This window comes from Mauremys mutica, chromosome 13 (assembly GCF_020497125.1).
Source record: "Mauremys mutica isolate MM-2020 ecotype Southern chromosome 13, ASM2049712v1, whole genome shotgun sequence".
NCBI lineage: Eukaryota > Metazoa > Chordata > Testudines > Geoemydidae > Mauremys > Mauremys mutica.
Genome location: NC_059084.1, coordinates 11,054,564 through 11,073,975, shown reverse-complemented (window position 1 = coordinate 11,073,975; position 19,412 = coordinate 11,054,564). Strand labels below are relative to the sequence as shown.

General features: G+C 40.0%; 1 protein-coding gene across 2 annotated transcripts in view; it reads left to right on the top strand.

Moving 5' to 3' along the window:
* The window catches only part of VAPB (VAMP associated protein B and C), a 42,469-nt gene extending 35,006 nt beyond the window's left edge, over positions 1–7,463 (top strand). The window contains exons 4-6 of one of the 2 annotated variants that reach the window (XM_044986281.1): positions 1,689–1,769; positions 3,562–3,735; positions 6,351–7,463. In XM_044986281.1, the coding sequence (XP_044842216.1) occupies positions 1,689–1,769; positions 3,562–3,735; positions 6,351–6,509 (414 nt within the window). In that variant the 3' untranslated portion in view covers positions 6,510–7,463. The remainder of the gene's footprint in view (positions 1–1,688; positions 1,770–3,561; positions 3,736–6,350) is intronic. The other variant, XM_044986284.1, reaches the window with a different exon arrangement.
* Positions 7,464–19,412: the final 11,949 nt, after the last annotated feature.

Sequence of the window (19,412 nt, the reverse complement as noted above, 5' to 3'; positions counted from 1 at the left end):
GGCGGCAGGCTAACGCTCACGCAGGGCAGCACGGCAGCGTGCCTGGGGCGGCGCGCCTCCAGATATGCTGCTCAGAGCAGCATGGTAAGGGGGCTGGAGGCTTGGATATGGGGCAGAGGGTCCTGGGGGGCAGTCGGGACAGGGAACGAGGCGGTTGGATGGGGCAGAGGTTTAGCGAGAGGCGGCGTGGAACAGGGGGACTGGATAGGAGGTGGGGTCCCGGGGCCTGTCAGGAGGCAGGGGTATGGATAGGGGACAGGGAGCAGGAGGGGTTGGATAGGGGGTGGGGGTCCCAAGGAGTGGGGGGGTTGGATGGGTCGGGGAGTTCTGAGAGGGGCAGTCAGGGGGCAGAAAGTGGATGGTGGCGGAGGCCAGGCTGTTTGGGGGGGCACAGCCCTCCCTACCCAGCCCTCCCTACAGTTTCGCACCCCGATGTGGCCCGCAGGCCAAAAAGTTTGCCCACCACTAACAAAAATAAATTGAGAGAGAGAAGTGTGTGAACACTCCACACACAATTGTGGACCTTCCTAGCTAGAAAGCATTCTTGTGAGCTAGCCGCTTCAGTTATGGGTTATCATTTGTATCAGGCAAGAAGTTCTGATTTGTACACTTGTACATAAAATGTTGCAGAGGTGTATTGTTAGTCTGCTTAGATGATATAAAGGCTGTATCACCTATGCAGCACTGAATACATTGGACTTCAGCAGGTAACTAACAAATATGTATGAACATGTGTGATTGAGTTCACTTACCAGAGTGACAGTGCCTCCTGCTGGCTGTCTCAGGGATTAGTTCTCAACCTGCATGCCCTCTCCTGGTGCCTTCTCTGCCTGTAGATGCTGTTTCCTGGGCTGAGACAGGTCCTTTTCATGACTTAGCCCTCCAGCCATGTCACTATCTGTGTTTTTCCCCCTTCCCAGGGGAGGAAGGATCTCCCAGTTCTATATTGCAGCCACTTCCCCAGTGGCGAGCAGGTGAGGCAGGGCATGGGGAGGCCCAAGCCCAGGCACTACTCAAGGTTCCGGATCCTGTGGGATAGCAGCGTCCTGCTGCTTTTCCTTAACTTCTCTGCCAGAGCTGCATCAATTCTTCACCCTCTTCTGAGGGCTTCCAGCCAGGAGCACTGGCTGGAAGTGGCCCAGCAGGGGGAGCATTTAAAGGGCTCTGCCAGGCTTCCCTCCGTGGCGGGGAGCCCGGTGGAGCCCTTAAATGCCCCCACCCCTGTCCCGCCGGAGCTGCGGGTGGGATTTAAAGGGCTCCGCCAGGATTCCCACCCTGGTGGGGAGCCCGGAGGAGCCCTTTAAATCCCGCCCTCAGCTCCGGCGGCAGGACGGGGGGGCATTTAAAGGTCCCGAAGCTCCACGGTGGCTGGAGCCTCGGGCCCTTTAATTCGTCCCAGGGGCTACCAGCCACCTCTGCAGCTGGGAGCCCCCTGAGTGATTTAAAGGCCCTGGGACTCCCAGCCACAGCTGGTGCCCCAGGACCTTTAACTCTTGAGGCCACGCCCCGTCCGGGACTCCAGGTCTTTCAGTGTAAAGCTGAAATCGCGCATGTTAAATGCGCGTAAGTTGCGAGAGACCTGCACCAAGTGTTGTTTTTTCTGAACCAGACAGTGCAACAAGGAATCAAATTACATTACCTTTTCCATAAGCCTCATTGTGACTGTACTATTATTTTTAAATTTTTAGTGGAAAGAAGCAAAACCAGAAGAACTCATGGATTCTAAACTTAGATGTGTATTTGAGCTACCAGCAGAAAACGATAAACCTGTGAGTATTTTCAACAATGTGGTGGGCGATTTAACTTAATACCACAGCTAGAACATGTAAAAATGCATGTTCATACAGACCAAGCCTATAACATCCCCTTTAGGGAAAAAACACACTAATTAGAATCTTCATGCTGCTTAATCCAACTAGAGGTTAATTTGCACAACAGAAGTGCAGCAAAACTACTAACATTATTTCTCAGTGGATTTGGGGTTTATCTTTGTTCCTTAATGAAAGATGCCTTTAAAAAAAAAAAAAGGCCTTGTTAAAGGTGCTGTTTGGTATCCCAGAAGTCCTCGGTTTATCCCCAGAGAGGATACAACACAAGCATCAGCAGTACAAGCTTCCACTTGTTGCCCTTCCAGTTTACCTTCTTCCTGATCTGATGGGGTTTCCTGAGAGTGAAATGGTGTTTTAAAAGTAGAAAGCTAGCAAGGGGTCAAGTGCAAAGATGGCAGTTGTGGCATGGGATCCCTGCTGGCTAGGAGCTGAGCTATGTTGTTTCTTGTTGGGGCAGAGAAGATACTGATTAATTCATGATGGAAATAAGTGTCCTCAAATGATGAATTAAGATCTGCCTATTAATGTGTATCCAGTGCATTCACCTCATGTACAGGAAGCACAAGAGCAGACTGTTCTCCCTTGCATTCAAACTTGTGCAATTACAATTATGTATTTGTAACAAGCCATACAATTGGCCCACCTTCTGTGGTCACTTTTATACCTCTTTCTGTTCATCTGTGGACCAGACTTGTAATATTCTGCATGTGCAGACCCCACTTTGTGCACATTCACACTGGGATTTATGTACACATGTGTCAGGCCAATGCACTTTTGTATGCACACTCTTTGGGAGCTGAGAGAAATATGGCCCTGTATTTATGTGAAACTTGCAACCTAATATGTCTGAACATCACTCGTGAAGTTGCAGTTTTGGTTTTTCTTTAATCCCTAAAACTCATTAGGACAAAATAGACCATAAGTAGCAACAAGATCCTATTCTTTATTCTTATAACCTGTATTCCTTGTGACAAGGCTTTTACCAGTATGTGTGCCAAAGTTCAGAATATGCAAGAAGTTCAAAGGGAAGGATGTGGGAAGAAATCCCTGAGATCCTTCTGTCCAGGCTTGTATTTGGAATGGCGAATAGGGAATTGTTTCTCCACCTACATCCTTATTACAAATGAGTGTTGTTTAAAATATCAACTCCTGTTCTCTAAACTGGCTTGAAGGGTGGTTTCCCGCTTCTACACTACAGAACGGTAGAGAAGTGGTGGCCAGCTGAGGGTAGTGAGGGTGTTGAGATGTACAGCAGGGTAAAGAGGTGGCTTCCTGGCAATGGGCCAGGTGCAGCTTGGGCAGAGATGCTGCCCCAGCTCCTCAGCATATATAGGAAGCAGCCATTTGCCATTCTGTGCTCTCCATGCTTCCCTTCTGCTCAGACGCATGGTGGCACTAATGCCTCCTGAACAGGTTCTGTTAGTGAATTGGGGCAGTGGGGGAGGGAGAGCAAACAGCAAATCAGAACATGAGTGTCCCAGCCCCCCCCACCCTCATTGTGAGAGACAGAGTCCTGGTCTAGGGATCTCCCTGTCTGTGATTTGCTGCTGCTGCTCTGACTTTTGCCCTAAACCAGGAAGCGGAAATAAAGCCTGCAGAAAGGAAAATTTTAAGATTTTTTTTTTTAAGATAGGCACAGTTCAGGGATGCAGAGTAGTTTGTTCTCTCAATATAAGGTGTGGTTTTTTCTTTTTTTAATATCACCCTAAGATCACTGTCCTTTTTTTGACAGCATGATGTAGAAATAAATAAACTTATATCCACAACTGCAAAGACAGAATCCTCTGTAATGTCTAAATCAATAAGTTCTTCCTTGGATGACACTGAAGTTAAGAAAGTAATGGAAGAATATAAGAGGCTTCAAGTAGAAGTTCAGAGGTTACGGGAGGAGAATAAACAGTTTAAGGTAAAGATTTTTCTTTTGAGTTCTGCCCATTTGAGTTTGAAGCCCTCTTTGTGGGTGGGAGTGGTTGCATGGGCCATGGTACTTAAGTATTAGTTACACGTGTAAGGAGAACACAAATTCTTATCTGCAAATTGAGTTTTTGCAATCAAAATGAAGTACATAAATCCATGCACTCTTGGGGCATGGGCTGAAGTCTGAAGCATACAGCCTGGCAAAGTGAAATGACAGTGACCCAAAATGATTCATTCTCTTCCCTCCTCTTTTGTAGAAGGAATTTAGGGCAGAATTTTCAAAAGCAGTCCGCATTGGGCAAAGTCTGCTTCCATCTACATCAGTTGGGAGTTTTACCGCTGAGTTCAGCAGGAGCAGAGTTAGGCCAATACTGAGCACTTTTGGAAATCCCAGTCATAATGTCCAAAGCTATTACAATGCATACTCTAAACTGTTAGCCAAAGTGCAAGAGGACCGCTGGTTCATGCCTTGACCAGCCCAGCAATATGAAAGCTCATATAGAAGAACCACTTGTCACTGTTTTGAAGTACTTTTTTTAAATCAGTTTTTAATTGCTCTCTAGATCTAGGCCTAGAAGTAGCTATAAAGCTGAAAATATGGGGCACAGCTACATTGAAAGAGATTGTACATTCATCCTGCTTTAATATTCGTTTAAGTGTGAAATAAATCTTTACCATTTAAAATCTGTTTTGTTTTTCCTCCATTTTTATGTCTCTTAAAGCATGCTAGATGCTGGTTTAGTCTCTCATTATGATCTCACTTTGCCCAGGTCTCACAAGATGACTGAAATGCCATGTGATTTTTAAAAATAAATCTTTCTTAAATACAACTCTCATAGTATTTAAAGTTAAGTGTGCTTCGTACTATGGACTTTTCATACTGCTATGCTGAGCCTTTCTTTTAAGTTATTTCAATTATAAGGGGAAAGCTTGATCTGATTTTTGCTTTAACCAAAGACCCATGAAGAATAACTGAAGATTGAAGCCAAAATTGGAGGATAGTGTGCAGTGTGACAGGCCAGGGTTACATGGGTCAGAACTTGGTTTGTTCATTTTTTTCCTTTGTGGATCTGGACTGTCCACCTATAGCAGTAAAGCAATATTCTTCAGTACAGCATATTGAAAGCTCGCAGCAAACGTTTGCAAAGTGTTCTGTTAAAATCTTGTAGAGCATTTTGAAACCTTAGTACATATTCTTAGTCCTCGTGTTCACCAGCCTTCATAATAGTTTTCGCTCTGCATTTTCTTTTTTTAAGCTGAACATAGATCCATATTGTCAATTACATAACTAGTATTAGGCCTGCCTTCAGAAAATCCCTTCAGAAATGTCTGCTTTTGCAGCAGTACAGCAACAGTTATTTGTACCTCAGTATAACAGATTATACTATGTGCCAGATCTTCCAACATACAGTAGATGCACAGTTGTGTGCAGAGTAGCTCCTACTTAACCTAATTGTGCATGCAAATTGGGTCTCTAACTTGTCTGAGAATCTGGCCTTCAGTGCCTAAGACATGAACTATAAAACCTTTAACTATCTGTGACCTGCTTCGTTTGGCAAATAGTAAGTGGTATAAGACTCTAGTTTAAAAAAAACCAAAACTCCACAGGTCCTAAGGAGCAGTGCTGCAGACTGAACATCCTGTTGGAATGAGCAAATGCTAAAAACATAAGTCAAAAGTAAGGAAATGGCCAACTTGCCCTGTGAATTTTTGAAGTTTTAGGAATTTAATTTTTAAAAAATGCTCTTTTGAAAAATAGCTTAATTTTATTTTCCCAAACTTGAGTCTACTTCCATGTTGCAACTATTTGACACTCACGCCTTTTGTAATTCCATGTACAGTGTTAGAGACATTCAACTACAGCCTAACACCAGCCTTCTGATAATTGAATGGTATGGGCACAAAGGGGTTGCTTTATCCACCCCTGAATACAGTCTTTCTGACATGTTAACAGCCTGTAGCACTGCTACACAACTGTTTAGGTCAGGAAGTAATGAATACTGTATCCAATTAAAATTAAAGCTCCTCCATCAGCAGCTGTAATATAGGTATCTCATCCAATCACTAACCTGACTCTTCTTAGATCAAGAGCACTGATAAGATTGTAGGACAATGTGTGCCAGTAATTCCCAGTAGTATCAGTAAGATGTCATTTAATATTAGCATGTATATGAAAAGTAAAAACGGAAATACTTTGCTCAAGTACCTGAGAAAAATTGCTACTTCGTAATTCAAGGCTATTCCGTTTGTGATTGGCATCTTCATAAGAGCAAGATAGTGTTCAAATGTGCACAACTTACTTGTGTGCACAGTACTGAAAATCAGGCCCTCAAAGTTGCTGTCCCCCTGTACATATATATTTGTGGGATACTTCTTGAATGAATTAATTTTTTTTATTTATTTTTTTTAATCCACATTCAAATGGACTGATAGGAATAGAATGGAGACGAGTTGTCATACTTCTGCATCAAAATTGCATGCCTTTCCAAAGAAACTCATCTAATAGGCTTAATTAAGGGGTTTGGGGTTTTTTTGTTTGTTCATTTGGGTTTTTTTATGCAGCATTTTTTGGTCAAAACTAATCATTAGGATTCCTTCCTGTAGGAAGAAGATGGTCTGCGGATGAGGAAGGCTCCCCAGACGAACAACCCAATATCTGCATCTGCAACTGCTGTCAAGGAAGAAGGGCTCAGCACTAGACTACTTGCTCTGGTGGTTTTGTTCTTTATCATTGGTGTAATTATAGGGAAAATAGCCTTGTAGAGGCAGCATGCTGAGGATTGTAAATTGGCTTGATGGTTCTGCCATATCATTGGATTAAATTTATTCATAACAATGTTTTAAAAAAATTAATGTATGACATCTCACAGGTCTTGCCTTTAAATTACCCCTGCACAAATATAACATAACGTAATCTTCTTGAAAGTTTAAAATGTACAATGAGTGAATGAATGATAAAGAATGTTCTTTATTAAGGAATGAGGAAAAAATCATGAGTTAACACTACAATGGCATATTGCAAATGTCATTTTAAACATTCTTAGACCTTGGTACATGTTGCTGTCCCCCTGTCCATTTTAAAAAAACAAACAAAGAATTATTCTTCCACTGCTGGAGCTGGCCCTTTTGGATGTTTGGAGCTGGGTTAGGCAGGAGGGGTTGATAACTTCTGTAAAATATGTTGATCCACCATTCTGCTCATAAAGTTAACAGTTTGTCAGAGTCTTCAACTCTGTGCAAATTAACAATTTATTGGCACTTAAATTAATAGTGAGAAGCTGAAAAGAATTGTATGTGGCAGCGCTGAATGTGCTAGGCATCATTAAGAGGCATATATTGACTGGTATGACACCCATTTGGAATAAAGGTCAGTGCCTTGTTCTCTTAAAGGGACCAAGCTACATTGCTGTTGGTTCATTTAGTTGAATTGAAATGTTATTCAGAGATGTTTAATGCATATTTAACTTATTTAATGTATTTCATCTCATGTTTCCTTATTGTCACATATTGACTAATACTATGGTATAAAAAGGCACCTGTTCTAAAACCAGTGGATAGAACTAAAATATTACTGCTGTAGTGATGCGAGATTCTTCTGCCTCCTCATGTTTTGGGCACTATGTAATTGTTAAAGTTTTGATCACTTAAACATTGGGGAAACAGCAGTCAGGAAACTGTTTTTTGTATGTAAATAAATAAGTCTATCTAGCAAAACAATTAGTAGTAAACTAGTTCTATGCCGTAAAAAGACCAATCCTATGTAGCATCTTAAAAAAAAAAAAATTAAATAAAGCCCAGAGATTAAAGTTCATTTAGTTACTTTTGTCAAAGTCAATTAATTTTTTTTAAAGGACCTGCAGTTAGTCACTTTGATAGAGCTTATGTACGGCATCAGGAAATTGCTAGCCTTACCTCAACGCTGTTTCCTCCAGCCCCATTTTAGTCTCTAGAACCAATCTCCAGAGAAGCACATTTGATGGAATACTGATGTTTAGAATAACCACATTGTCAGACTGTTTATTTACTAGGTATCCTCTGCTGTTTTTCAGTCTCCAGTGATTGGAGTCAGTAAGCCTGAGAATTTATACAAAGTGACACTCTAAGGCAGTAATATTAGTAATAGTAATAATAGTAATGTTACTATAAGGCAGTAATAATAATAGTACTAACTATAAGGCATATATATTCACTATATTCAAGCATGATATGTAGATGACCTATTCTTTTCAGCCAATTACCCATATAATCTTAGTTGGATTCCAGTTTCAGAAGCCATCAGTGTAAGATGTGCAATAGATTGAAGCTTATTCGCACACCTCTGAATCCTGAAGCACTTAAAAAGATGGCTTCCCTTTCTATTTCTTTGTTATTCCTAAATCAGGCTGGGGGAGAGGAGGAGGGGAGGGAGTGTTTGGATTGGTAGATTTTTTTGCTGCCATCTACTTTTCCACCCTTGCCATAATCATCAAAATGCGAATGGATATTTACTTATCTATCAAATGGTTGCCTCTGCCCTACATTGTGCAGATAAGCAGAATTTTCCAGTGCTACCCTTGCAGGTCAAGTAAAATCCCAACGTGTCCTCTGCGTATGTATGTGTTTCTGTGGAGACTTCTTGCAGAACAGCTGACATAAACAGGAAGAGGTGCATCTTCAGACAGGATATGAAGATAGATCAGAGTCAAGTCTGTTCCATATGGTAGGGGCAAAGCAATTATAGTCTCCACTTTTTGCATGAGTGCAAGACGGGTTGGAAACAGTGCAAAGGAAGAAGGTAGGTAGTAGTGAGATCAGCAAGGTAGGATGGGGCATGATTGTACAAGGATTTTAAAAGCTACAGCTTTGCTCTTTAGGGACCAGTAACTAATGGAAGCCTTCTGAAACTCTTCAACTTCTGTTAACCAAATGACTGATCAACATAGGAAGCATTCTGAAAGGGAGAGTTGTCTTTTAAAAGACATGGGATAAATATGATGCCTGAAGAATTCACTTTCATGGCTTTGTAGGATGTATCAGGAAAAACTTGGACTGAAGAGAGACTGAAGGCAAATGTTTGGGTGGCTGTGGCCATTGGAACATTGTGGCTGTTCTAAAAGCAGAGGCAGCCTCACAAGTGCAATTTTAAACACAAGCCAGCATTGCAGGGTAACGATGGAGGATGAGCGTTAATGTTGTCCTGTTTTGTGGGGAGGGGAAAGAGTTGTATTTTTTTTTTTGGCCTTTTTTTTTTTTGCTGGTGCACTGAGCAACTGTCACACACCTTATCCACCAAAATTGACTTTGCTGGCACAGATGATTTATGGCTAAAGAAGAAAGCCAGAAGAATGTGTTGGTGTCCTCAGGCCATAGCTTGTTTAATGGCCATGCCTCTGAACGTCTCTGAAAACTTAAAACATTTTAAACAATTTATGAGTAAAGTTGCTTTTATTAGTTTTTGTGTTACCGTAGCACCTAAGGGACCCCAAACAAAGATACCCCCATTGTACTAGACACTATACAAAGACAATCCCTACCTTGAGGCGTTTACAATCTAAGTTGCTAGCTAGCTATTGATACATCAGAACTGGCTGCTATGATCATACGGCTGTGTTCCATGGTACTACCTGAGCCATGGTATCACTCTGTTCTGTAAGCGCCTCAAATAACTCAAGTTACTATTAGAACTTGGAATTTAACAAAACTCTGAAGTGTCTCATATCCTGCCTGACAGCAGCCTAACAAACAGGAGCCTAGAAGTGTCTAGTGTACATAAGAACATAAGAAAGGCCGTACCGGGTCAGACCAAAGGTCCATCTAGCCCAGTATCTGTCTACCGACAGTGGCCAATGCCAGATGCCCCTGAGGGAGTGAACCTAACAGGCAATGATCAAGTGATCTCTCTCCTGCCATCCATCTCCATCCTCTGACGAACAGAGGCTAGGGACACCATTCTTACCCATCCTGGCTAATAGCCATTTATGGACTTAGCCACCATGAATTTATCCAGTCCCCTTTTAAACATTGTTATAGTCCTAGCCTTCACAACCTCCTCAGGTAAGGAGTTCCACAAGTTGACTGTGCGCTGCGTGAAGAAGAACTTCCTTTTATTTGTTTTAAACCTGCTGCCTATTAATTTCATTTGGTGACCCCTAGTTCTTGTATTATGGGAATAAGTAAATAACTTTTCCTTATCCACTTTCTCAACATCACTCATGATTTTATATACCTCTATCATGTCCCCCCCTTAGTCTTCTCTTTTCCAAACTGAAGAGTCCTAGCCTCTTTAATCTTTCCTCATATGGGACCCTCTCTAAACCCCTAATCATTTTAGTTGCTCTTTTCTGAACCTTTTCTAGTGCTAGAATATCTTTTTTGAGGTGAGGAGACCACATCTGTACACAGTATTCGAGATGTGGGCGTACCATGGATTTATATAAGGGCAATAATATATTCTCAGTTTTATTCTCTATCCCCTTTTTAATGATTCCTAACATCCTGTTTGCTTTTTTGACCGCCTCTGCACACTGCGTGGACATCTTCAGAGAACTATCCACGGTAACTCCAAGATCTTTTTCCTGACTCGTTGTAGCTAAATTAGCCCCCATCATGTTGTATGCATAGTTGGGGTTATTCTTTCCAATGTGCATTACTTTACATTTATCCACATTAAATTTCATTTGCCATTTTGTTGCCCAATCACTTAGTTTTGTGAGATCTTTTTGAAGTTCTTCACAATCTGCTTTGGTCTTAACTATCTTGAGTAGTTTAGTATCATCTGCAAACTTTGCCACCTCACTGTTTACCCCTTTCTCCAGATCATTTATGAATAAATTGAATAGGATTGGTCCTAGGACTGACCCTTGGGGAACACCACTAGTTACCCCTCTCCATTCTGAGAATTTACCATTAATTCCTACCCTTTGTTCCCTGTCCTTTAACCAGTTCTCAATCCATGAAAGGACCTTTTCTTTTATCCCATGACAGCTTAATTTACGTAAGAGCCTTTGGTGAGGTACCTTGTCAAAGGCTTTCTGGAAATCTAAGTACACTATGTCCATCGGATCCCCCTTGTCCACATGTTTGTTGACCCCTTCAAAGAACTCTAATAGATTAGTAAGACACGATTTCCCTTTACAGAAACCATGTTGACTATCGCTCAAGAGTTTGTTTTTCTATGTGTCTGACAATTTTATTCTTTACTATTGTTTCAACTAATTTGCCCGGTACCGACGTTAGACTTACCGGTCTGTAATTGCCGGGATCACCCCTAGAGCCCTTTTTAAATATTGGCGTTACATTAGCTAACTTCCAGTCATTGGGTACCGAAGCCGATTTAAAGGACAGGTTACAAACCTTAGTTAATAGTTCCGCAACTTCACATTTGAGTTCTTTCAGAACTCTTGGGTGAATGCCATCTGGTCCCGGTGACTTGTTAATGTTGAGTTTATCAATTAATTCCAAAACCTCCTCTAGTGACACTTCAATCTGTGACAGTTCCTCAGATTTGTCACCTACAAAAGCCAGCTCAGGTTTGGGAATCTCCCTAACATCCTCAGCCGTGAAGACTGAAGCAAAGAATCCATTTAGTTTCTCCGCAATGACTTTATCATCTTTAAGCGCTCCTTTTGTATTTTCATCGTCAAGGGGCCCCACTGGTTGTTTAGCAGGCTTCCTGCTTCTGATGTACTTAAAAAACATTTTGTTATTACCTTTGGAGTTTTTGGCTAGCCGTTCTTCAAACTCCTCTTTGGCTTTTCTTATTACACTCTTGCACTTAAGTTGGCAGTGTTTGTGCTCCTTTCTATTTGCCTCACTAGGATTTGACTTCCACTTTTTAAAGGAAGTCTTTTTATCTCTCACTGCTTCTTTTACATGGTTGTTAAGCCACGGTGGCTCTTTTTTTAGTTCTTTTACTGTTTTTCTTAATTTGGGGTATACATTGAAGTTGGGCCTCTATTATGGTGTCTTTAAAAAGGGCCCACGCAACTTGCAGGGATTTCACTTTAGTCACTGTACCTTTTAACTTTTGTCTAACTAACCCCCTCATTTTTGTATAGTTCCCCCTTTTGAAATTAAAGGCCACAGTGTTGGGCATTTGAGATGTTCTTCCCACCACAGGGATGTTGAATGCTATTGTATTATGGTCACTATTTCCAAGCGGTCCTGCTATAGTTACCTCTTGGACCAGCTCCTGCTCTCCACTCAGGATTAAATCTAGAGTCGCCTCTCCCCTTGTGGGTTCCCGTACCAGCTGCTCCATGAAGCAGTCATTTAAAGTATCGAGAAATTTTATCTCTGCATTTCGTCCTGAAGTGAAATGTTCCCAGTCAATATGGGGATAATTGAAATCCCCCACTATTATTGGGTTCTTAATTTTGATAGCCCCCAAGTCCTTCAAAAAATTAGTCCAAGCAAAGGATAGCCAGTGTCAATTGAATTCTTATTACCCGCTTGTCGGACAGAAAGCTACTGGAGACAGAAAACTCACAACATTTCAAAAAGACTGGTATTCTTTTGCAAATGCAGTGTTCCCTTTTTCCACCCTCTTTGAAGAAGACACTCTATATACACCTGTATTTACTGGTACGAGATCTCTGATAGAGCTATCTTTCAGGTAAGAGACTTTCCCATTATGGAAATATGTCCTTAAACTGCTTGGACATTTATGAAGCTTTCATGTACTTTTATGCCATCTGAAGAAATGCTTCATCAGACTTGTAGAAAGTGAAGTATTCTGATGTCTAGGAGATGTATAAAATTAAAAATATAGAGGACAGCAGGAAAGGACATGGAAGACTAAGGATGCAATGGAAAGACTCTGAAGAGAAGTTTGAAGAGGACTGGAACTGCAAGACCTATGAACCCATGCCATGAACGTGAAGGAGTGGCAAATAATTGTGGGCAGCTCTGAGCCTGTGTAAACGAGAAAAGGAGTGAATGAATGTGTAACTTCTTATTATATAAAAACTATGCAAAGCATGAAGTTTATAAATCACGTTCATAGTGTATATACCTGTAATTTCACACTCATGATAACACCCAGGTGTGAGCAAACTACTGCTTAATCTCTGTGGAATCCACACTCTAAAAATTAACCATCCACTATTCTTGGTTTAAAAATAATCCCTTAGAATGCCTCACTCCCATGGAGGTTTTGCTATTAATTTCAGTGCAAGCAGGAAAGGCGTCTAATGAGAATTTTCACTTTGTAGAACTTGGGAATATGTTTCCCCTTTAGACACAAGCTTTACATTTACTTGCAAGGAAGCTAACGTATCTTTCCATGAAGTCTGTGGAATGCAAATAAATAAAAGGAGCTTTTTCTTATTTTCACACTGAGGCCCATGTTTTCAAACGAGGGGATTCCATGCATAAATTATCAGAATTGTCTCTTTGTGTTGGCAGTCCCCTAATTTACACACACACCTATAGCAATTGCATGTGCAGATTAAGCACCAAACTTGTGTGCATGTTTTCACATGTGGAATGATTTTTAATTGATGACCTGTGTCATTAGAGAACAAGGTAGTGCTCAGTACATAACAGGGATTGGTATACCATAATGTAGTTCCCTAAAAACATGAAATTTTAAGTAAGATGCCTGATAATAGTATTCAATGTTAATTCACTTTCTCCTGAAGTGCTGCCAGTGGAGTACAATTTGAAATCCATTCTGCAAATTTAGTGTCTCCTCACCAGTACACTATAAAGGGATTATATCTTCTGTGCACATACACCTGAATTATAAAAATCTTGCCTTGGCAGCTAACAAATATATATACAGTTGTACATGTTTGCATCTGCATACTTAACAATGGCATTTTACAATCTTAAAATGTTTAATATTGCAATTCTTAATACAAGAAAGCCAAGGGAATTCAGAACTGTGGCTTAATTTTTGTAGTTGTCACTCCTCTCTTTCAGGAAATATGTTAATGTTGGTTTTTTTTGTCCCTCTTAACTGGAGATCATTCCTAATTCTTAGGCACAATAGACAAATTTAAAGACAGTGTTTTCAGCCTTCAAAGCTACTCGTTTTGCTTATTGCGATGTCGTGAAGCTTGTCCTGAGGACTGTTGTTTGTATTGGCTGTACGTATGCACTCTTTGATTTTGAAGAATATATAAAACATTCTGAACTTCCATGTTTGTGGTGGCTCCGTTAACAGCAATGCCACTTCACAGCAGCAGTATAGAATTGGAGAGCTGTTTTTCCACTCTAATTCAACACAAGTTTGCAGCTCTTATTGAAAATCTCTGGTGGCCAGTTTGAGAGAGAAGTGGTAAATTGTGTTCATTTTCAGGTAAAGTGTGCAAGGACTGCATTCCAGAAAATGTGAAGGGGAGACTTTGACATGCTCAGCTGATGCAGGTGCACAGTTATACATTAAAATAACTGATTGGATGCATTTCCGTGTGCAATTTTTGAGTTGTGTGCACAATTTCAGTACAAATAAGGCAGGCCTGAAGCAGCTAAGCTTTAAAGTATTGGATATCTGCATGCCTTTAAGAAACATTATTAGACTTCTACACTGTTGATAGGCCCCTTAATTTTTAAACTGTCAGCGATAAGCAGAAAGCACAAACAGCAATTTGGAGTATACATTTCACTTTCAGATACAAGTGCTGGATTGTGCATGGTGAGAAATGCATCCAAGTCTACCATCATGCTGTGCTGGGGAGAACTGGGTTACAGCAATTCCTTGATATTTTTTTTTATTTTAAATTGGCCCATTTTAAGATAGGAGCTTTTATTTTCTTACAGAAGTACTATTATAAAGAGCCTCTATTATAATTTGTAAAGGAGATGAGTCCACTACATGTGGAAGCTGTTGTGGCTTATTATGCAATAGCATAATTATATGTGCTTCTCTAAAAATGTAATTTACTCATTAGAAAATGTTCATAGAAATCCATCAGGCACTTCATAGAAACAAGTGACTTTAACAACATGCTGTGACTGATCGTTCATGTAGCTTGAAACATAGCCATACTAAAGATTGACTTGATTAAAAGATGACAATGGAATACAACACTAGCATAAATAATCTCCTGCTGCTAAATAGAGGGCTTTGAGACATAGATCCTTTGACCATGTCCGATTAAGATTACTTTGTATTATACCTACAGATTGATGTCTACTTAATCACTTGCTCTAAGGGATGTTGGTACAGAAGTGACACTGTTCAATGTACCATTACTGACTTGTGTGTTTGATTAGCTGTAAAGAACAAAGTAACTGTGTGCTTCAGCCACCCAGAGTAGCTTAATCATAAAACTGCTGTTTTATGAATAGGCTGATTTTATTATTGGGTGAAGCTAGGGGTTCTAGTACCTCTAAGTAACAGCCACCCAGGAATCTATTACATGATATAAACCATTTCACCATTGCTGTAGTCATTCATTTGCAGACTAACTGCAATTATTGTGCATAGATCATTAACTCCACCATACTCTGCCATTTACTGTGATCTTGCTTCCTGTATAAACTACCTGCAAATGTTCACTTGAAAAATAAATTTTGATGTAGATCTGTTGCCCCCAATCCTGACTAAAGCTTACACTTAAGCTTCTGTTTTGCGATAAATTTATCAAATGTAATCCTGAACCCAAGAATGCAAAACAGGCTGTTCTTTCCTTGAAACAAATTATGCTTTTTCATCTTGTATTGTCATCTACTGCTGTCAGACCCCCCAAACAGGAAAATGAAGGAAGTTAAAAGGAATTAATTTTTTTTTAATGAATTACAGCTACATACCAGGAGCAGACATTGTGCATCTGGTATCTCTGTTTACAACTCGAAATAAACACATTTCATTCTTATTTATGGAGTTAAATTTCTTGGCTGTATGGTCCTCCAACTTTCATCCTTGGCTATGAAAACTCAAGGAATGATCTACTTATTGTATAGTCTTCACTTTAGAATTGAAGGCTATACACAAAACTCCATTAAAAGAACATTAATGTTGCAAAGTCAAGCACTCCAAACGTAGGAAATGCCAGAATTTTGGTTGCCAGGCAAGATAAGGGCCACATTGTGTACAAACTTTTGGTGAGAGAGAGTCCCTACCCCAAAGATCTTACAGTCAAAACAGCCAAAAGACTGACAAATGGTGAGAGGCGAAACAGATAGATGAAGTGATTGTTCAGCAGAGACATGAGGGAGCCAGGAATAAGAACTGAGGTCATAGGTCCCAGGTTTGTTTACTTAACTTTTTTTGGTAGCTGATTTTTATTTGAGAATTGTGGAGGAGTGCTAAGACTAAAAAACATCCCAACACGATTTAAAAATGAAAGACATAAAGATAGTTGACAGAAAATTAATTGTTTTTGATTGGACTGGTGAGGAAGAAGCAACAGAGCCCAGTTTAAAAACTTCTTGTCCAAGTTTCAACCCAGCCTGTTTTCACATACCACTGGAAAAGCAGGAATTTAGAAAAGCAACTTTTAATAAATATCTTCTGCTGTTAAAATAAGGCATGAACAGTTTCATACTAACAAATGTTAATACAGACAGTAACTAATAATGCATGAGGAATAAAAAATGCACGTATACCTTTTTTAAAAAAAGCTGAGATGTACAAAGAATTTTAACATGAAAAGCTTTTAAACAGGGTTGATTTTTCAGAGACACAAAAGTCCACTCTTATGGACTTTCATTCTGTGCCTAATGCCCTTTGAAATGTCCTGACTCTCCCAAATGCTTGCTTGCTTATTTTTTTAAAAATAGTTGAAAGCAACTGTTTAAGAAGAAAGGAATCCAATAGTTAGTTGTCATTGTTCTTTTCCATGTAAGACTGCTTTTTCTAACACTTGCAGTATTTATTGTACTCAATGTGGGGGAGTTCTATTTTGGATTTCATTATGACAGCTAGAGATATTGATTAGCAAGTGCTGAATAAATTGCATCCAAAAGTCCTAAATGTTGGCTAAGGCAATATCTGGTTGATCATTTTGAATAAATTTGGGAATACAAGGGATATTCCAGAAGCCTGGAAAAGGGATACAGTTGAGCCAATAGTCAAAAAAGACAGGCAAGATGACATGAGTAACTCTTGATTGATTAGCCTGACATCTATCCTGGGCAAAATAATGGAAAAGCTGATACAGGATTCAGTTAAAGAATTAAATGATAGAAATAGAAATTAATGCCATCCAACAAAGTTTTATGGAAAATAGAACTTGTCAAACAAAATAGAATTAACTCTTTGAGATTACAAACTTGGTAGATAAAAACCTGTATAGATGTAATACAATTAGATTCTTGTAAAGTGTTTGACTTAATACTGCATGACATTCTGAGCTTAAAAAATAAGCACTCTACAATATCAATAAAGCATATGTTAAATGGATAACAAGCTAATTGAAAGAGCTCTCAGTAGTTGGCAATGGTGAATTATCACATGGGGGAGTTTCTAGTGGTATTCAACAGGGATGAATAGTAGACCCAAAGCGAGTCAATATTTTCATCTGTCAGTTGGAAGTAAATATAAAATCGCTGCTGCTAACTGATAAGTGACACAAAGTTTGGCAGACTGGTAAATGAGGATGAGGATAGGGCAGACATACAGAGTCATCTGGGTTGCTTGGTAATCTGGGCCCATTCAGACAAAATATTTTAATACAGCCGTACCTACCCATGGGTAACTGTATCCTGGAAGACAAATTCTGAAAAAGATGCAAGGGTTGTAGTTATCAAGCAACTGAACGTAAGCCTCCAGTGTAATGTTGTAGCGCAAAGGTTTTAATGCAATCTTTGGATGTAGAAACAAGGAAGTTGTGAGTAAGCGTATGGAAGTGATTTACCACTACAGAGCATTGATGAGGTGGATGCTGAATTACTGTGTACAGTTCTGTCCATATTTTTTAAACAGATTTTGAAAAATAGGAGTGGATGCACAAGAGCCACATCTGAGGATGGGAGAAAATACCTTAGCGTTAGGAATTTAAAGATTTCTATCGGTTTAGCTCATCTTAAAAGAGAGCATACAGTGTGTAAATACATTTGCAGGGAGAAAATACTGGGTGTTAGGACACTCTGTATGATAGCTGAAAAGGCATAAGAAGAATCAATGGCTGAAAGCTGAAGCCAAACAAATTCCAAATAGAATTTAAGTATATTGTTCCAATGGTTAATCACCCTCACTCGTAAAACTAACTGCCAAGAGAAGTGGATTCTCCATCTCTTCAAATCAAGTCTAGATTCCTTTCTGGAGGATATACTTTAGCCACATACAAGTTATTAGGCTCAATACAGTGGTGAAATTTAATTGTGTGTGATATACAAGAGGTCACATGAGATAATCTGTGAATTTATTATTTCATTCAAACTTAAGGCCTGATTCTGTAAGCCTCTACTAAACAGTCACTCTTGATTCACAATAAACTACAGAATAGTTTGGAAATGGCTTTCCAAAAACTATATCGAACACAAGTTTTTTTCCCCTTTATGCAGAAATCTTTGTCTCTCCACCCCTCTCCCCTTTGTTAAAAGTTTCTTAAGGAAAAGAGTTGTGAAAAGGTTCCTGCCTGGGTTTTGGTAGGGAAAGGGGTAAAGCCTCTCTCCAAACAGCCACTAAACCTCATCACTGCTGCAGGTATTGATAAGTGGATCGGGATGTACTCTCCACAGGAATGCTGCTGAACTTTGTTGGCAGTGACTCCCTGGAGGGTGAGGTGGCTAAGCCTACAGGAATAGAATCGGAAGTGCTCCTAGTATAAACATTTCACTAATTTGTTTATGTACCAGATTCCTTTAGTGCCTTTGTATGTGATGGTACCATGTTTACTTTCGTAGCTTTGTCATATAATTGCAGTCTTGCCACCATGCTTGAGGCTGACTGTCCAGGTTTTTATGCTACACCCATTGCTCTAGTCTCTGAACACATGGTCAAGTCTGCTTAACAGTGTACATAGTGGCAGTATTATGCAAGTTGCATTATGTAAATGTCTGTACCTGCGCCTGGTGGTATTTGCATGCAAAACTCATTGATGACACTGGGCCTCACTTTAGCACTTCCCTGAGTAGCTCAGGCTGACTTCACCAAATCTCACCCTCAAAACAGTATCAGACGTGAGCAGTGCTTGAAAAGGAGGCTACCAAAAAAATCCCTGGCTGTTGCAGAAGGTGGCAGTTGTGGTGATGAAAGTAGCAGCTCTCTTTCCTCTAAGCTATTAGTGAATCGGTGCATGGGCGGGTTCTGTTTGAGGTGCCAGAGAATAAAAACTTGGGCATGTGTGTCTAATTGTTAGCTACATCATCCTGGGTCTCATGGATCAGTTACTTGAGTTGCAAACTTGAACTGTGTTATTGGGGAAAAAAAGGTTTCATGAACTGACACAAACCTAAAAAGTCTAATCCTTAAACCACAAGAAAAGTAGCATTGTCATTTTTAGGGGGTATCAAAATAACCGTTTCTCTTTTGATATGCTGGAGTGGTTGAGCAGACTGCAAACTTTCCATTGCACCCAAGAGAAAAGTATAGGAAATTTGATTAACAGTCATTGCACTGTAGCTCACACAGTTCCTTTTTAAACATATGCATTTGACCTTGGAAACTTGTACATAGCGGGCATCAAAACACAGTAATCTTTAAACAGAGAAAGCATTTTCGAAGGTATTTATGTACATGATATTTTCTGTGGCAGGTATGTGATAACATGCTGAAAATCATTTGTACCACTGTCA